At 32.6% G+C, this 20,741-nt stretch overlaps 1 protein-coding gene across 1 annotated transcript in view; it reads left to right on the plus strand.

Moving 5' to 3' along the window:
• PKN2 (protein kinase N2) overlaps positions 1 to 20,741 on the plus strand; it is a 61,748-nt gene that overhangs the window by 11,057 nt on the left and 29,950 nt on the right. Inside the window, exons 2-7 of the mRNA XM_004679188.2 lie at positions 5,985 to 6,139; positions 10,071 to 10,188; positions 10,739 to 10,884; positions 10,977 to 11,190; positions 17,838 to 18,023; positions 18,946 to 19,055. Coding sequence (XP_004679245.1) covers positions 5,985 to 6,139; positions 10,071 to 10,188; positions 10,739 to 10,884; positions 10,977 to 11,190; positions 17,838 to 18,023; positions 18,946 to 19,055 — 929 coding nt within the window. The remainder of the gene's footprint in view (positions 1 to 5,984; positions 6,140 to 10,070; positions 10,189 to 10,738; positions 10,885 to 10,976; positions 11,191 to 17,837; positions 18,024 to 18,945; positions 19,056 to 20,741) is intronic.

The raw sequence follows: 20,741 nt of genomic DNA on the forward strand, positions 1-20,741 counted from the left end.
TTCTACTTATTGTTTATTTGAGGTTTGTTATGGTACTTTTTAGTTGGATAAGTAGGTGTTAACTTTTCTTGTCTCCTTTAATGAATATATGGTTTCTTGGAGTGTACTCTATATATTTTATATAATTTTCAAATTTGTTAACATAACTTATACCTATGCATTCAAAGACAGCATACATCTGTAAATAAGTAGCAAATGCTCCTTTATTATACCATTAATAGTTTCTGTTTTTGGCATGTTCTCCATTTTTCTTATTTGATCGCTTTCCCAAGATTTGTCGTATTTTTTGTCTGCCTCCCTCACAAAAAATAATTTGGCTTTTTTAAATTTGTTTCTTTTTTGTTAATCACTGCCTGTATCTTTATTATTTCCTTTGTCTCGTTCTCTTTGGAATCGTTTGGTTATTTTAACTAATTGAGACAGATGTTTAGCACTTTAAGCTTAAGCTTTTCATGCATTTGAAGTTTATGACTATCCTCTATGTATAAATGCATACAAAAGTTTTGATGTGTAATTTTTAAAAATTTTTATTTTGATTAAATTTTTTTTATTAAATGTACATTTTTTTTACATCATCATGTATTCCCTGTAACATTCCTACCACCAATCCACCCATGAACTTCCACTTAGTCCCTTGTGCTCTTCTCTTTCCTGTTTTGATCCCTTTTCTTCCCCTTCCCTAACAGAATGTTACTGAAATATAATTGATACATAAAGTTTAAGTAAGCAGTTAATATGTAAAGTTTGTGATTAAGTTTAAGATGTACAACAAGTTGGCTGGATATATTTATATATTGCAATGTGGTTATAGCCATAGTATTAACTGGCACCTCCATTACATAATTATCATTCTTTTTGTGTTAGGATTAATTAAGATCTATTTTCTTAGCTTTGAAGTTTTATGATACAGTGTTGTTTACAGTCATCATTACATTAGATCTCCAGGACTTATTATTGAAACTTACTAGTTTCAAATTTATACCTTTAAATAACCTGATTTCCTCTAGCCCCTAGCTACTAGTAACCAACCACCATTCTACCCCATGTATATATAAAATTGTTTTCAGATTGCATGTACAGTTACTATCATGTATTGTTTGTCTTTCTCTGTCTTACTTAATGCCTTCAAGATCTCTCAGTGTAGTTATACATAGCAGAATTTCCTTGTTTCTGATAATAGAATAATCCACTTGTATATATATGTACACATACACACAGACATATTTCACCTCTATTCATTTCTGAAGGAGGACCTAGGTTGTTTGCATATCTTGGTTATTGTGAATAATGCTGCTTTGGATATATATCCAGGAGGGGAATTGCTATACCGTATTATACATATGTTATTAATTTTTTTGAGGAATTTATCAATGCATTCTCGGCAACAGTATCCTTTATCCCAATGCTTGTTATTGTCTTTCTTCTTCTAACAAATGTGAGGTTGTATCTTATATGTTTTTGATTTTTGTTGTGCTGATATTCTGATATTATGTGATTTCAGTATTTTTCATGCACCTAGTCACCATTTGGATGTTTTGGGGAAAATGTTAATTTATGAATTCTTTGCCCATTTTTTCATCAAACTGTCTTTTTGTTGTTTTGAGTCATTTGAGGTCTTTTAATGTTTGCAAATATTCTTTCCTCTAGGTTGCCTTTTCATTTGTTGCTTCTTTTACTGTACAGAAAAGCTTTTTAGTATGATATTATCTAACTTGTGATGTTTTGTTTTGCTTTTGGTGTTATACACACACACACACACACACACACACACACAAATCACGGCTAAGTTTAGTGTTAATGGCTTCTCCCCTACATATTTCTTCTCGTTTTTTGGTGCCAGGTCTTATATTTAAGTGTTTAAGTTACTGAATCTTGCTTACCTACTACTGGATACTAAAGTGCTTGAGACTGTTCCCTGGTTCCCTGGTATATAATTCTGGATAGCACAAACCCCAGAAAGGCACTCTTATTCATTGTTAGAAAAGGAAAAATGAAAGAGAAGAACAATGTTAGTATTCTGATGCTGATTTCACCTATAATTTTAGTTACTCACTTTGAGATATTTTCCAATGTCTTTGTCATCCCATGAGTTACTTAAAGGTGTATTTTTTAGTTATTAAACACATGAAGATTTTCTAATTTTCCTTTATTGGTTGATTAATTAAATACACTATAGTTCTTGAAATTTAATGAGCATGTTCTATAACCCTGTATTGGTCAAGTTTTTAAAATGTAATGTCCTGTTTCTAGCCTCTTATTTTCAGCCTACACACTCCTTTGAAACTCTATTTTTCTATACCTTAGTGTCTGTAAAAATAGTGAAGATCAAGGTCCACCACTCCTGTATTTATAGTTTTAGAGGCAATACAGACATGAAAATAGATCACTTCACTTTTTTTTTTTTAAAATTTTTTTTTTAAGATTATTTAAGCATACAAAACTGGGATATAGGCTAGAAGTGCAGGAGCGGTGCAAGAGTCACCGGAGACAGAGTGGGGAGCAGTCAGCAGGCCGACTGACGAAGTATACTGGTGAGGGAACAGCGGGCAAGACTGCAGAGGTCTGTTGCACCCTGTGGGTAACCTCTGGGCCAGGAATTGAACTGCATTGAAGCAGCTGTGGCTAGCTTGCAGTATTGCATCTTAACCCGTTGTGCCACCAGAGAGGGCCCGATCACTGTACATTTTTAATACATAGAAGAAAATAAAAATAATTTGAAGACACATTAGAAAGGGCACTGATCAGATTGAAGGATGAGTAGAAAATGTTCCCTGGAAGAAATTAATGAATAAGTGTAGTTATCACTACTATGAAGGCAAACATTGTATTTTTCAGAGATAAAAAAGAAAGAGTTGTATATTATTAACTAAATATAGACTTTGATTAAAAAAAAAACAGTAGTGGGAAGTTAGGTTGGAGTAGTTAGTGTGACACCTTAAATGAAAAGTAGGACTTTTGGCAGGGTTGAGGGCATCTCTTTCATCTAATATATAAATATCACATTAAAACTTTTTGATTAAATTTGTATAGCTTACATTTTAAATTTTATGGTAATGTTTAGAAGGTTAGAAGCATGAGGAGATGTTGAAGTAATCTTCCCCCATTACCTCCAAACTGAGTTTGGTAATTATAGCAATAAATATAACAGATGGAGGTAATGTAATTAGTTTTAATCATGGAGTGTAGTTTATTAATCGATAAAGGATTACTTAAATAATTCAGCATTTGGTCTTGTAATTTTTAGTTCTTAGCTTGATAAGTAGTATCATTTTATTTAAGTGATTTTTTTAAATTGCTTTTTGTGTACAAAGCACATTAATGGGGAAACTAGGTATTACTCTTTGAAATGTTTTGCTATAAAGACAGATATTTAAAAAATTTACTGACAGCTATGTTTTAGTTTTTAAGACTTTATTTTCTTACATTGTTGTTTATTTTTGCACACTATTTTATTTCTCCACTCATGTGTAGGCCCATAAATATCCCCCTGTCATATTACCTGTGAACTGTCACTGTAATCCTTTGTGTTTTCCCCTTCCCTGTTTTGATCTATCTTCCTTCCCCTCCCCTGCTGTATGCTTCAGACCTATTAGACCTATAGTTTGACTGCAAGTTTTGTCTCTCTCTCTTTTTTTTTTATCTTTTGTCCAGTTTCTCTATATTCTTCCTATAAGTGAATCCATCTGATATTTTCCTTTCTCCTTCTGACTTATTAAGTGTAATCCCATCTGGTTTCATGTTTCTGCAAGTAGCATGAGTTTATTTTTTTGATTGCTGAATAGTATTCCATTGTGTATGTATATCACATTTTGATCTGTTCAACTGTTTTTTTGGGCACTTAGTTTGTTTTCATATCTTCACTATTATTAATAGTGCTGCAAGAAACATGTGTGTAAGTTTCTTCTGGAACTAATATTTTTGTCCATTGGGTAGATTCCTAGGAGTAGAATCATTGCATCATATGGCAGACCCAGTTTTAGTATTTTGAGGGTCTTCCACACAGCTTTTCATAGTGTTTGAACCAGTTTGCATTCCCACCAGCAGTGGAAGAGAGTTCCATTTTCCCCACATCCTCACCAGCATTTATTGTCAGTTTTCTTAATATGAGCCATTCTCATTGATGTGAGATGGTATCTCTTTGTGGGTTTGATTTGCATTTCTCTGATTATAAGTGATGTTGAGCATTTTTTTCAATACCTGTTGGCCATTTACATTTCCTCTTTGGAGAGGTGTCTTTTTAATTCTGCACATTTTTTGACTGGGTTGTTTACTTTGGTTTTTATTTTTTGAGTTCTGTGAGCTCTTTGATCAGTCCCTTATTGACAATCAACAATGTTATATTTTATAATATTGTAACTCACCCTAACCTTTACGGAGAAAACTGGTAAGAAGAAAATTAGCAAATTGGAAAAGCACATTAATAGGGAAAATAGGTAAGGTAGAGGGAGACAGAAAATGTTTTTCTAATTTCTAAATTGAGCAAAAAAAGAAAAGCTGTATAAAACAAGACCAAAAAAAATTCCATACATAGTAATATGTTAAGTGCTTTTTATAAGCCTGATCTGAAAACTTATCTACCTTTTATGTCTTTTTTTTGTAAGAATGTTATTTCTAAAATCAACTTTGAGAGCAGCTTATTTATACATATTTATAATTTGTGGGTTTAACTGCAGTAAAAAGCTGTCTTGGATCTCAGCTAAATGTTTGGCTTTATCTATTTTCTGGCAGATAAGTTGTGGGTAATGTCTGATATGTATGATAGGCATATACATTTCTGTGTGTGTGTGCATAGTAATTATATATGAAGTTATGCACTCAACTTGTTTACAAGGCTTTTTGTGGCAAAGAGACAACATATAAAATAATATGGTAGATTTTGGAATGGAACTAATTGCATGACCTTAGACAAAACAATGTTGTTACATCTCAGTGCCTGAATCTTCTTTCCTATAATATAAATATAATACCCCTTGTACTGTTTGTTAGGATTTATGAGTTTAAAAGCATTTATATCAGGACTTTACACCAAATGATATGTAAATATATATTTAATATGCATTTCACAGTAACATAAATGATAAAATAATGTTTTATATCATTATTTAGCTTAGTACCTACTTTTGTAAGTTAATTAGAAGATAATGTTTAAATATTTTTAAACTAGTGGATTTTTTTAAAAGGAGTATAAAATTAAATATGAAACATTCGTTTCAATCAGTTAGCAATGTATTGTAGAGAAGGGAACATTGAAACACAAGCATTAATTATCTTACAGTTTAGGCAGTTTTCCAGTGATTGCTAAGTTACTTCTAACTAAATTATGTCTAGAATTTCAGTCAGGAGTTGTTTGTTTCTAATCAAGAAGGCACCCAGTGTGCATAAAACAGTAAGTAACTTCAGTTGTGAGGAATTTTAGTTACCTGGGAGAATTATTAGAATTGTTTGAATAAGAATCAATTACAATAATTAAGGCTTCTATTTGAAAATTTGGTTTCATTTTTTTTTAAACAGAAGCAACACAGTTTTTATTTTTGGTAAGAGAAAAAAGCCTTGAGAAGTTTAATGATACATGTACCTCCTGTATACATAGGAGAGACTAAGACTGAGTAACTTGTTCATGTAACACAGTATCTTTGGAATTTGTATATTTTATTATGCTTTGTTCTCTAATCAGTAAGTAAGGAATTTAGTTTAATTATTGATTTGACTAGTCAAGATTGATTTGACTTATTGTAGCAGTGTTGGGGAAACTTTGGGCAGTAATGCAATTTAGTTTCAGGCTCTATGCGGTCACCTCTATCCTACAACTTTACTTGACTAATTTCTTGATTTCAATACTTATATTATCAGGAAGCACAGGAGATTCTATTGGTGACTTCAAGCTCTTCTCAAACACTATTAAGTCTTTATTCTTTGAAAATAATTAACTTCTAACTTTAGGCAGCAATTGATCCTAGTAACTAATTTTAGCTTACTGTTCACAGATTGCCCACGGACTCCAGATACTCCTAGTAGTGACCCTCGTTGTTCCACTAGCAATAATAGATTGATGGCCTTGCAGAAGCAATTGGATATAGAGCTTAAAGTAAAACAAGGTGCAGAGAACATGATACAGATGTATTCAAATGGTTCTTCAAAGGTAAGTACAGTGAGTAAATATAAGTGTATATAGTCAGTGCTCATTTACAGATTCAGTATTTAAGAATTTACTTAGTACAATTTATTTGTAACCCTAATTTGTACTTCTGGCATTTTCAGAGTCATTTGTTGACATACATAGAGGTATAGAAACATCTTTTCATGTGTATGTTCACAACTGATGTCAGGTCAGGTGTCATTCTGTTGTCTTGTTTAAGCTGACACACTTTTTTGCATTTTTTCCTTTTGAAAATTTTCCCATTCAAACAACTATATTTAGTAGGCATGTATAAGAATGTATATACTTATATTATTCTATAAGTATGAAAGTATCAACAGCATAACAAGTTGAAATCAAATGGTTTTTTAATTAATATTTTAAAATTTGCTTATTTCTAACAAAACAAATTAATAGAAAATTTGTTTATAAATATTGGGTATACAGTACTCTACTTGAAACTTTTGTGAAAATTTAAAATTTTTTAAAATACTAGATTTTAAGGAGTTTCTTATTACCATATACAAGTTTTAATGAAACATCAGGATGTTCTAGCATAAATGACTGTATGGACTAGATCTGTAAATTCTGGAGGGGTCTGGTGTTATAAGGGAGAAGTGTTACTAATGGGTTATTATGGGAGAAAGAAAATCAGGAACCACTAAAGTAGATTATCTTGAAACTTCTTTCCTATTTTAGTTCTATAGTTTTAAAATTTTCCAAAAGGATATTTTCAATTCTCAGCTCATTTATTTTAAAGATGTTTGCCTCTGCGGATCAATGGGTTTTTCCCATATTTTAATAGATAATTATTTAAAAAATTCAAAATAAAATCATTAGTTTTTTTGCTTTTGTTTTAAATTTACGTGTAATTTGAAAATGAGAGGTGGAATTTCACTCAGTTATTTATATTACCTGTCCATCCATTTGAAATTAGGGGAAATGTAAAAAGATAGAAAAGCATCTTTGTGTCATATTCAAAGGCATTTTTAAATATTAATATAAATATATTTGTTCCTACATGATACATTAATTATATGGTATGATACTAACAGTATTTCACTAACTTTGACCATTTATTATGGAGCTATAGAGTTGGTATTTTTTGTTACAGTTCTTAGCGTTCAGTACTGACCTTTAATTTTGGAGATTTTTCATCTTTTATTAAATTTTATTTGAACTTGGTTTTGGAGGGCAAGACTATATTTTTATGTAACTGCATTATATTATGCTGAATGTTTTTAAATTTAACCAACCTAGTAAACCACCTACTGGAATAAAGGTTTTTAATCTAGGGTAGTTGGGTTAAATTGAGACATTGTTGAACCTTCAATGAATGAATCAGAACCAGAGGACCATGTTTCATTGGATTCTCAATGTGGTTCGTAACCAGCGCACAAAACTGAATAGGTTTTAGACATACTAAAAGTAAAAAAAATAATTACCACAAATACATGTCTAAATTGAAAGGTCAGTGAGAAACTTGTAAAACAGTGGATAATTTTCCCATAGCCTTTTATTTTTAATTAGGAAATTAATTAATCTGAAAAGGGAGTCATATGGAGGTCCAGAGCATACTGACAGCTGCCATAGTCTCTAAGGTAGGCTTGCCAATTATTGTTGTTTAGGTTTAGGTTTCTTGCCAGTTACTGTTATTTAGGTTTAGGTTTAGTCTTAACTACTTTTGTTTTTCATCTCTGAACCTCTCAAAGGGTCAAAGTGTTTCTTCTCAAGATGCAGGAATATTTTAAGTTGAGGTTATATAGGATGTTACTTAGTTTATTCATTAAGAACTTAACAGTTTGGGAGCCATTATGCTGGGTTCTGGTGTATGGATATAATAAAGATCTTTTCTTATACATATTATAAGAAATCTTATTTTCAAGAAATCTGTATCTAAAAACATACTACATGCATGTTAATTACAATATGTAATAGGGATGGCTTAATTTATTTTGAAAGCACAAAGGTGATGAATCACTTAGATGGTAAAAGAAAACATTAAAATCTTAGTGTAAGATTAGATGGAAATGTAGTTTAAGGAATTACTTTCTAGGGATGGTCCTGTGGGTGAATCAAGTATGTACAGGATAAGCTAGTGGAATCGTGTGGCTTTTCCTTAGAAATGCAAGTGCTTTCAAATGACTCTCACAAAAATACTCAGTTTTTTTCTTATATAACTTATCTGAGGGTAAGTGAATTGCCTTCCTAACAATAACAGTCAGAGCTGTTAACAGTCATTGTTAATGAAAGGTCATGCCTTCATTGGAGAACAAATCTAAACCTCTAGGAAGGCACATTTTAATTTGGAAAAATCCTTCAGATGATTCCAACAGGATTTTTTTTCTCCCTGTTCACAGCGGGTAGAACTTTAATTGGGTAAGGTGTAGCATAAGTGAAAAAAACTAGATTATAAAGTACTTTGGACCAAATGAAACAGTTGAGATTCTATCTTATAAGACAAATGGGGCTGCTGAAAGACTTCTTAGCAGAGAAAATACATGATAAGATTTAAAGTTTAGAAAGTTCACATCTATCTTCCTCAGACTTGAAGTATTAATTAAAGAGGGTCAAGTCTTACAGGCTGCAAGTTTAAGTAGACTCTTGGGGTAATCCAGGTTAAACATGCTTCATTTCCTGTAACAGTGGTGAAAACAACAAAGAATCAAGCTATGTACTTAGAATAAGTCTGTGGGCTGGATGTGAGGTAGTAGGAAGAGTTGAAGATGATTCATATTGATTATAGTCAGACTATAAATATTGAAGTCCTTACAATGATAGGTAATTTACTGCATGTGGAGCAAATGTCAGGACAGGAATAATTTATTCAGTTTTGCACTGAACAATTATCTTTAGAAATCTGGTTATTGGATTCTGAATTACAAAATTATTATTCTGGGACATCTTAAGACAGAGTAGTCCTTTCAAAAAGTGTAAGTCAAATATTTTCACATTCCTGTTCAAAACCCTCTAGTGACTTTCTAGCTTTCTTACAACAAAATCCAGATTTCTTACTGTGAGACTGCAAGTTCATACATGATTTACTCTTGGATACCTTTTGATCTTCTAAAATGCTTTCATTCTCTTTTGTTACCCTCCAGCTATATTGGCTTCTTTGCTATCCCTTGAACATACTAAGCACACTCTTACTTCTGGGCCTTTCATTTACTGTTTCTGCCTAGACATTTCTTCTCCCAAGTATTTTACAAATCTTTCTTTCATTTCACTTTATTCAGGACTTTTCTTGAAGTCTTAACAGATGACAGATGCTTATTCACTCTGCTTTCCTCCCTAGTGTAACCATTAGTGTTGATAATTGCTGATTGTAGGTTCTTTTATCAGAATTTAAGGGAACACAGGTATTATCTGTGATTAGCTATTTTTAAAAATTGCCTACATATTTGAAGCTTCATAGAAATGTAAGTGAAATATAACAGAAGAGATTATCTAAAATATTGAGTACACTGAGCTGTATGCCACTTACATTGCTCTAGGATATGTGGCCACTTACATTGCTCTAGGATATGTGAGTGCTGCTTTATGTAAATAAACAAAAACAATTTGCAGAAAGTAATTTGAATTCTTTTGAACAGTAATAAAATTCTTTTCAAATTACCTTAACTATAGGTTTCCCATATGCACAAAAAAAAAACCATATGAAATTAATTGTAATAGCATTCTCAGAGCTCCAAAATAATCTATTAAGTCATACTAAATAGGAATGTTCTACTTTCAGATAGCAAGGGAAATCTATATGGGAGTTATTTTTCCTTATTACCCTATCTGTTTGGTGACTTTTTAAAATAAGTTTATCTATAGGAATATATGTATTGCTGTGCTTGCTGCGTTCTTTTATAACTATGATTTCCATTTGCTCATTTATCATTTGATCTTATTGAGAAACTGTTTACCCTTTCAAACTTCTTTCTAATAGGATCGGAAACTGCATGGCACAGCTCACCAACTACTTCAGGACAGCAAGACAAAAATAGAAGTCATACGAATGCAGATTCTTCAGGCAGTCCAGACCAATGAATTGGCTTTTGATAATGGTGATAAAATAGAGATAAATTGTCATTATTCTTATAATGGGCACAGAATGCTATAGTCTAGGAAAGAAGCAGTGGCTCAGAATTAAGGAGGAAGAGGAATTTTTTAAAATATTTATTTATTTAGGCATACAGAGCTGGGGTACAGGCCAGAGGTGCGGGGGCAGTGAGAGGGTTCTCCAGAGACAGAGTAGGGAGCAGAACAGACCAACTGAGAAGTACATTGCTGAAGGGAGCAGCAGGCGGGTCAGCCACGCCATATGTGTCACCTCCGGGGCCAAGGATCAAACTCATGCTGAAGTGGCTTTAACCCGCAGCACCACCAGGGAGGGCCCAGAAGAGGCATATTTTTATGTTCAGTTTTTATTCTTGAGTTTTGATGGCTAAAATGGAAGGCTCTGAATTTCAACATTGTTTCTATTCAGTGTTACTTATTTACTTAAGGGTTAACTTATTTTAATGTAGACACTGCACTTTGTTTTCATAAGTTTTAATTTCTACATGTTAGACAGTCAAATATATGGCTCATTTTTTTTTATTTTTCTTCCTCCAGCAAAACCTGTCATAAGTCCTCTTGAACTTCGGATGGAAGAACTAAGGCATCACTTTAGGATAGAGTTTGCAGTAGCAGAAGGTGCAAAGAATGTAATGAAATTACTTGGCTCAGGAAAAGTAACAGACAGAAAAGCACTTTCTGAAGTAATTTTAAAGAAAACTTTTAACTTAATGAATATATTATTCAAAAAATGTAATTAATTTAAATGATAACAATTATCTTTTGCCCTTTCAAGGCTCAAGCAAGATTTAATGAATCCAGTCAGAAATTGGATCTTTTAAAGTATTCCTTAGAGCAAAGATTAAATGAACTTCCTAAGAATCATCCCAAAAGCAGTATTATTATTGAGGAGCTTTCACTTGTTGCATCACCAACACTAAGTCCACGTCAAAGTATGATATCTACACAAAACCAATACAGTACACTCTCCAAACCAGCAGCACTAACAGGTTTGTAGCTTGTTATTATGCATGCATTTTGACTTTACCTAGTCTTGGTTTCATGAATGATTTTAAAAGTATGCACAGAATTTTAAAATATTATGGTAAAACACACAAAACAAGGTATATTATTTTAAACATTTTGAAGTATATGATTTAGAGACATTTAGTATCCTTACAATGTTGTATGTCTATCACAACTATCTAGCTCAAGCAATTTCAACACCCTTTTAAAAGTAAACCCCACATCCATAAAGTAGTCACACTCTAATCTTACCCCTTACCCTCTAGCACCACTTTTGACTGTCTCTACAGGTTTGTCTATTCTAGATATTTTCTATCCATGGAGTTAATAATTTGTCATTTTCTGTCAGACATCTTTCACTTCACATATTGTTTTTGAGACTTATTTTTCATATAGTGTATTAGTATTTCATTCCTTTTTATGGCTAAAAAATACAGCATTGTATAAATGCATATTAAATTTTATTTATATATCTATTGATGGACTTTTGAAATATTTTCACTATTATGAATAGTGTTGCTATATTTGCAGGTTTTTACTTGAGGTTTTTACAGCTGTTTTCTGAGAATCATAGTAGGTTGATTTCATTATTGGGAAATACCCAATAATGTGTTACCTACACAAATTTAAATCTTACAGCCTACTATACACCTAGGCTATATAGAGTATGTGTGTATGTGTGTGTGTATGTATGGTCTTAACTGAAACATCATTATATGGTGTGTGACTATATAATCACTATTTATTTTTAGAAAACCTGACAAACTTTTCCATAGCTAATGTATCATTTTATGCTCCCAACAGCAGTGTATGAAGATTGCAATTTCTCCACATCCTACTCTACATTTTTGTTTTTCCTTTTTTTTTAATTATTATTAAATAATGCATACACCCTAGTGTGTCCATGACTGAAAGTAGGAAAGTGTAGATATTTTTTAAAGCTTTATTTATTTATGTATACAGAGCTGGGATACAGACCAAAGTTGTGAGGTGTGAGAGGATTCACCAGAGACGGAGTAGGGAGCAGAACATACAGATTGATTGAAATACACTGCTGAGGGGAGCAGGGAGCAAGACAGGAGAAGTCTACTATGCCATGTAGGTCACCTCCCTGCTTAGGGATCAGACTCATGCTGCAGTAGTCACAGATAGCTTCATAATGCTGCACTTTAACCCCTTGTGCCACGAGGGAGGGTCCGAAAGTCCAGAAAAATTGTCTCTTCGTTATAAAGTTTTTGCTTCATATATTCTTGAGCTCTGTTTTTTCTTTTTTTTTTTTTCTAAAGATTTATTTGTGCATACAGAACTAGGGTACAGGCCACAGGCTCAGGGGCGGCAAGACGCTTCATCAGAGACAGAGTGGGGAGCAGAACAGGCAGATCAAGGAAGTACACTGCTGAGGGAAGCAGTGGGCAGGTCAGGAGAGGTCTGCCACGCCATGTGGTCACCTCCGGGGCAGGCGGGAATCAAACTCATGCGGAAGTGGCTTAAGCCTCTTAGTGCTGTGCTTTAACCCGCTGCGCCACTAGGGAGGGCCACTTGAGCTCTATTTTAAATGCATATTCTTATAATTTATAATGTCCTTTGTTTCCTGTAATGTTGTATTTGAAGTCTATTTTGTCTGCTATTAGTTTGACATTTGTGTAATATTCATGTAGCTACTTCAGTTATAACACTGAGTTGGAGAGAAGAGGTATAAAAAGTTGAGCTCTTTGTAGTCTTTCAAGGAGCTCTTAGACAAGTCAAAGCAGGCAACTGTGGTCCTTTGAGAATGCAATCTGCCTCCGTAGGTACCAGGAATTTATTTCAGGAGTACAGGTAAACTTTGGTCAAGACCATCACCAAGTATGTGGGAGTAAGGGGGAATGAGGCACAGGTTAATTATAATGCCACAAAGATCTTACAATATGATATATCTTTGTTACAGATTTCTCTCATTCCCAGGTCATTAGATTTTTCTTATTATGAACATCAACCAGAGATTTACCTAAAAACTATTAGTATTTTGAAGTTATGAAAGTATTCAGAATTGCATAGTGCCCACTGTTCACATTCTAGTTAGCATTAGGTGCCACTAATCAGTTTTATTCTATGGCAGACTTACGTATTAAAACTTGAAAAGACATTTCATTTACAATTAAATTATGCTATTAGGATAACTGTAAACCTACAGTTACTAAGTTGAGCTCCTGTTTCTTGGCGCATTCAGGATGGTATGATCGTAGACAGCTTGAGTTCCTTTAGACTTCTGAGATATTCTGAGAGGCCAAAATGAATTCACTGGGGGAAATCAAGATATTTAAATTTTTGAGGGGAATTCAATATTACTTTACTTCCTGCAGGCAGCACTCAAATTACTAGCTCCAGATTTCAGCTTTAGGTGAAACAACATTCTTTTCAAGATTGTCACATGTTGATGAAGCTGGGCTTCAATGTGGAATAGAAAATAAAGTGGTAGTTTCCAACCTGATTCCATGTACAGAATGAACAGAATTGCTAGGTATATATTTTAAGATAGAAGGACATTGAAAGAATTAAGATAGTGGGGTAGCAAACATTGTTAAAAAATATGAACAATGATGTAAAATATATGCAAATAAGTAAATACTTTTTTTTTAAAGATTTATTTATTATTCTAACAGAACTGGGGTACAGGTCAGAGGTGTGGTGGGTGAGAGAGCTTACCAGAGACAGAGTGGGGAGCAGAACAGGCAGATTGAGTACACTGCTGAGGGTAGCAGCGGGTGGATCAGGAGAGGTCTGCCACGCCATGTGGGTCTGCTCCCTGGTTGCGCATGGAACTTGTGCTGCATTGGCTTCAGAGAGCTTCATAATGCAGTGCTTTAACCTGTAGCACCTCCAGGGAGAGCCTGTAAATAATTTGTTTAAAAAACAGTAGTGGGGTACCATGAAATGATAAAGCTTGGAACCCTCCGCTCTAAACTCTGTGTTTATAGGATTTATATCTATCTTTGTAGCCACATCTTCTATAACTCTCCAGTGATAGAACTCTCTTCTATCACAATTAAGTTAATTGTACAGTGACTATTTTGTCTTTGCTTTATTATCTGTTACAACTGTATTTTTAAGAAATCAAGCTGAACTATATACCTATGAGTATAAAATCCCTTGTTTTCTATCTATATATAATTCTAGTTCCTAGCTTGAATACGTTATGTATTCAACAGATACTTGGTAAATGTTACTTGATGATTAGATGTGAACCATTTACTTACCATATTATGGCTCAGAATAATTCGCTGATTTAAAATAGGGTTTTCAAATATTTAAAAATTAACAATATTTCTAGAAAAATAATTAAAGCCACTCGTCAGAAAATTGGCGTATGTGGCTGAAATTTTTTTCCCTTTTCTATTTTGTCTCCTTTCCTCAATTCTTGGACTCCTTTTTAATCTCTTTCCCCATTCTTTATTCTTTTATTGAACAGTACTCAACATTATGTAAGTCAGCAACTCTAAAAGGAATATGGAGTAACTAAATATGAGTAGGACTAAAAATAGTATTGATATTAATAAAGCATTAAACTTGATCTTGATGTGGAATTAATATCATTAAGTAGTAGGAACATCTACTGTCCTGAGATGTTTGTTGCATGCTTTCATGTGTGAATTTGTCTAATTTATACTCTGGTTTCTTTGTGATTAATATTGAAATTTGCAAATTTGTTGCTGCTTTGATCTAAAATTTTAGGTATTAAAATTTTTTGGTCCACATTGAGATATTAGTAATTTTTATGAAAGAAAATTTCCTCAGAATTAAGAAGTATTATACAGTTGTACCAAAATTAAATACTAAATTAGCGAAGTGGATATGAAAGTTTTTCCAGAAAGTTATAAGAAATAAAAAAGCATGTACTTGTTCTGATGGAATTCCTATCTCTTGCTTATGAATACAAACATTTACATTTTGTATTTTCTTGTTTTAAAATTTTCATATTGTGAGCTATAAAAATAAAAGATGTAACTCTAAGCTATTACTAATATGGTTATATGCAATTGCAATTGTGTTACCTCATAAAAGAAAGAAACTCGAAATGTTTAATAAAGATCTTAAGTCTCTCCAGAATTTTTTTTTTCCAAATGAAAGCAGGTGTTGAGCATTGTCATCTACTAATATATTGAAATCACTAAAATATTTAATAAGCTACCAGGGTTTGAAGTAGTGGCCAGATGTTTTCAGTTTCCCCAGGATGACTTTTATAGCTGAGCACTTAAAGTGGAAATGAGCTAAGTTTGCCAGTTTAACAACAAAAAAGGCAAATCAGACACACAAACACAACAAGTTGTTTCTTTTGAAATTAAAAATGATATCTATTATACTTAATCTGCCTTTATATTTTACAGTGAAATAAGATTTCCATGGCCTACCAAAATGTAAAATTGATGCTTTTTCTCCACTTCTTTAGTTATTAAATTATAATTTACATAGAATTCACCCATTTCAAGTGTCCTTTTTCATGATTCTTTTAATAAATATATATGGTTGTGCCAAAATCAATATTCAGTTTTAGAACAGTTTTACTGAGATATAATAACTGACATACAACAAATGATATATAAGTTAGAGAAGTTTTGTCATAAATGTATAGTTGAGAAACTACCACCACAATCAAGATAATTGTTAAAGATATCATCCATAGAATTCATCCATATGTCCTCATGTACCTCTGTAAAGTCCCTTTTTTGATTTTTTCATACCCTCTCCACAACCATCTCCAAGCAATACTGACCTGTATTTTACATAAATAGAATTGTGCAGTATATACATTTTTCTTAAGGTGCAAGAAATCTGATCTTTATGATGCAGAGTAATTATTTAAGTTTTTTTTTTTTTTTTAAAGATTTATTTATTTGTACATACAGAGCTGGGGTACAGGCCAGAGGCTCAGGGGCGGCGAGAGGCTTCACCAGAGACAGAGTGGGGAGCAGAGCAGGCAGATCGACGAAGTACACTGCTGAGGGGAGCAGCGAGCGGGTCAGGAGAGGTCTGCCACGCCATGTGGTCTCCTCCGGGGCAGGCGGGAATCGAACTCATGTGGAAGTGGCTTTAGCTTCTCAGTGCAGTGCTTTAACTCGCTGCGCCACCAGGGAGGGCCGTAATTATTTAAGTTTTATGTGACATATATAGTTGATTTAGATTTACTATTAATAATAGTATTCAGTTGTGTGGCTGCACTATAATTTTTTTATTCACTTAACCTGTGATTAATATTTATCTTGTTTCACTTTTGTACTTTTTCTTATATAGCTACTGATAGCTTCGTTATGCACTTTTGTGTAAGCATGTATATGTGTATATATTTTTAATTCACTTAATTAAAAATCTGCTTCCTTTTTCTTCTAAAAGTAATACACTGGAGCACTCTTACAGCTTATCTCATTTGTTTCTAATCTCTATGAGAAGTCATTGCTTTCATCGCCTGATGCCAGTATCTTTATGTTTACATTTTAATTTTTTAAAAGATTGATTATGCATACAGAACTGGGGTAAAGGCCAGAGGTGCAGGGGCAGCGAGAAGATTCACCAGAGAAGTGGTGTGCAGAATAAGCCGACTGAGGAAGTACACTGCTGAGGGGAGCAGTTGGCGGGTTAGGAGAGGTCTGCCACTTCATGTGGTCACCTCCGGGGCGAGCGGAATCTAACTCATGCTGAAGTGACTTTAACTTCTTAGTGCTGTGATTTAACCCACTGCGCCACCAGGGAGGGCCCAACTCTGTGTTTATATTTTGGCTGAATATTTTAGTTTGAATTATGAAGTAAATCTAGGCCTTTAATTTTGTTAAAAGTCCTTTGATTACTTTTAATTTAAAAACTTTAGATAAAATTGTTAAAGTTTACTGGCACAACTTTTGCCAGGAAATAATCTTAAAGTGTTTTACTATATGCAACATGTAATATTTTTAATAGTGAAAGTGCCATTTTAAAATTTTAGTATATTTTCTAGTCCAAATGATGACAGTACCATACCTTCAGATGACCTAATTCACTATCCTCATTTTCATTTGAATACCTTTAACATTTATTTGCCTAATGAAGCTACAATTATTTTATGCCTAGATAATTATGACTCATAATTATCTAAACAGTTTATCTAAATAATAGTTTAGAATTACATTATGAACTATTAGAATGTAAAGATATGGTTTACTTCTTAAGTAGAATAGAAACCCAGTTATTTATGTTAAAAAGAAAAATCCTTTTCTGTATCTACCTGTTAAACATGGCTGTTATTGACAAAGTTTTTCTTGTTTCTAATTTCTGTATGTTTATTTTAATAGGCATGTTATCTAGCTTTGTTTCTCTTTCCATATGTTATCTCATGTAGTTATAGAAATGAATATTCACATACAAAAAGTTTATGTAACTTGTTTTATGCCTGCAGACAGCTTTTAGGAGATACTGTTGTTCCTATAAAATTCTTTATAGTTGCCTTAATTAATACTTTTCAATAAGTTTCTCTAAAATAGGAAAGATGACTGTTACTAGTCTGAAGCTTTGAAAGAAGAGATTTTGTTATCTTAGAAGATCAATCTCCCCCTTTCTGAATAAACAATAAAATTATGTGTATTTAGAATTGGTGTTCTTATTTGATATTTGTTTATGCTAACAGGTACTTTGGAAGTTCGTCTTATGGGCTGCCAAGATATTCTAGAGAATGTCCCTGGACGATCAAAAGCAACATCAGTTGCACTACCTGGTTGGAGTCCAAGTGAAACCAGATCATCGTTCATGAGCAGAACGAGTAAAAGTAAAAGTGGAAGTAGTCGAAATCTTCTAAAAACCGATGACTTATCCAGTTGAGTAACCAATTTTTTAAAAAATCATATCACAGAGCATCTATAAAAAGGACTTTGTGAAGAGTGAGGAGAGTCAGATGGATTAAAAATTTTTAAATTAAGATTTTTTTCTAACAGTTTAAAAATATGAAAAACAAAAAAGGCAATATAATATAAGACAACACAAGTTTTCTTTATTGAAAATGTAATAGAAATCGGAATGATATGGTATTTATTCTTCTAGAAAAATGAAATATTGAGCTGTACTCTTTGTATCAAGTTGAAAGTTTACAGATATTTTGAGATGTCACCTTATAGTATTACACCTTGCTTCTTTTAATGGTATAGTGACATTTTTAAATGTTGAACCAAACATGTATGCTTGTAATAGTAGCCAAGTAGTAAGTGAAATGGGGGAGTGAGGAGAGTAGAAAGAGTAAAATGCCGAGGTTGATGAAATATTTTGGAGACACCTGAAAGTATAATTATAAACTGTGATACAATGTATAACTTGATAGTGGGGATACGTGACTAGTTCGGTATGTCTCTGTTTTAATATATGTAGGAGACATAAAAGTTTCAGATTAAAGAACTGTTTAAGTTTACAAATAAACTGCTTATGGTAGCAAATATAGAAGAAAAAACTGCATGGCTACTATTAATATATAAGCAGTATGACTACTGTTACCTATTCAGTCCTTTCAGTAACATTCTAATGTAAATAAAATGAGTTAATTGTTTTTGTCAAATGCATAGCACAATTTGGGAGAGTTTAGTGGAACTGTAATGTAGATATAGAACTAACCACATAAAATTCAAATGCTTTGAATTTTAATTACCTTATTTTCAAAGGATCACATGATTTTTGTTGCCCTTAAACAATGATATTTCTTCTTTAAAAGTTTATAAATATTTAAGCAAGTTTGTGAATTGTAATTACAGATGATGTGTGTGCAGTTTTGAAGCTAGATAATACTGTGGTTGGTCAGACTAGCTGGAAACCCATTTCCAATCAGTCATGGGACCAGAAGTTTACACTGGAGCTAGACAGGGTAAGATGAGAAACTCTTTACTTGAAATTTCATTATGCATATAGTTCACTTTGAATGTAAGTTTTATTTTTTTAGAACCACTTGGACAAATTTCATAACAAAATAAAAGCAGAACCTGGCTGTCTTTTAATTTCTTATCCAATGTCATATGTAAGTCTGCTATAAGGTATTGGTGAATATTTGCTGTAGAAGCTTTCATTTGCAGTGATTTGAAAATATGTAGATTATATCATCCTGAAGATGGACAACCAAATGAGATCTAATACTGAAATGCACTTTCTTTAATAACGTACCATCTAGCCACTAACGTGATTCTACTTACTCACCCTTCCAGGTTATATTATCAGAACTGGATTTGAAATGAGCTGTTATGCTCAGTCATTGAGTCCTCCAAGTGTCTCTATGACTTTCATTAATGATGTTAGTGGCTGGAGTGTAAACTAGCTCTAAAGCCAAGAAGAAGTTAACTTGGTCTACAGTAGATTAAAATCCATGATAATAACTTTATTTAGATTTTAAACCCTCTATCAGAGGGTTCTAAAGTTCTAAAACCATACTACTGGATATTTGTTTCACCATCTCTAAAATGGGGTTGAAATATAGTTATTCATTGCCTATATATTTTAATCACTCGTTGATAGAACTTCTTTCTCTAGCCTTAGGCTTTGATGTGTGACTATTAATTTGAACATAATGAAAGAATATGTTAGGTAATAGGGAATTAATTGGTTCAATGTCATTTTCTTTTATTTCAGAGGCTATTTAAAGTAATTATAGGAATTTTGATGAGTGATATGTGCCAATAAAACATAAGAAAGGGAATTATTGTTAGAGGGAACATCTCTGAATTAAAGATTTCTTATAGTCATGTTATTATATAATATACCTTTATATTTAAAATAGAATTTTGAAGTAGTTGTTTTGGCATTATTTTATATTTTAGAAAATAGTACCAGAGTAAATAAATTTCAGTACTAATACTAGGCCTTCAGTGTTGTTCTGAATAGATTTCATTTATGATAATTTGAAAGCATAAAATGATAGTGAGTGACACAGAGGAGGAAACAGCAGATGATGAAAACAGAAGAGAGATGGTAGTTTAAATTACCTAAATTACAAGCTTAGAAAACTTTAAACACTGATAAATGTTAATTGGTCATTTTTAAGTTGCATTTGTATCCTCCGTGATATCAAACATACTCTTCCTATGAGTAATTCTTTCTTTGAAATTTTTAAGACACTACACTGCTGAGCAAAGCTATGTGTCTCTCACACTGTGACTATCTAGGTAACTGAGCATGTTAATAATTTGGTTATAAACTCCTGTTCTGTAGAGACACATACCTTATTGTGAAAACTCCTGTTTATGTAGTACATTATATTTTTTATGTGTTTTTTCTTTTATGCCTTATATTTGTAGAATATTTATTTATAGGAAACATTTATATATATAAATTGTTATTTTAAGCTGACATGTTTGTGCCCAGCATTTTATGTGAAATGCCACTCGGATTTCTTTTCTGTGGCATTCTTGGAACTAAGTTGTATGGTTTCTATTCTTTTCAAGATAGAAAGATTCATGGATATTTTAGAATTGTAGGATATTCTGTAGATTATCTAGAGCTAAAATGATATAATATTCAGTTTATGTTCCTTGGAGCTAGAGCTTTGCAGAATTGCTTAGGA

Source organism: Condylura cristata, unplaced genomic scaffold (assembly GCF_000260355.1).
Source record: "Condylura cristata isolate star-nosed mole 26May11 unplaced genomic scaffold, ConCri1.0 scaffold00008, whole genome shotgun sequence".
NCBI classification, from domain to species: domain Eukaryota; kingdom Metazoa; phylum Chordata; class Mammalia; order Eulipotyphla; family Talpidae; genus Condylura; species Condylura cristata.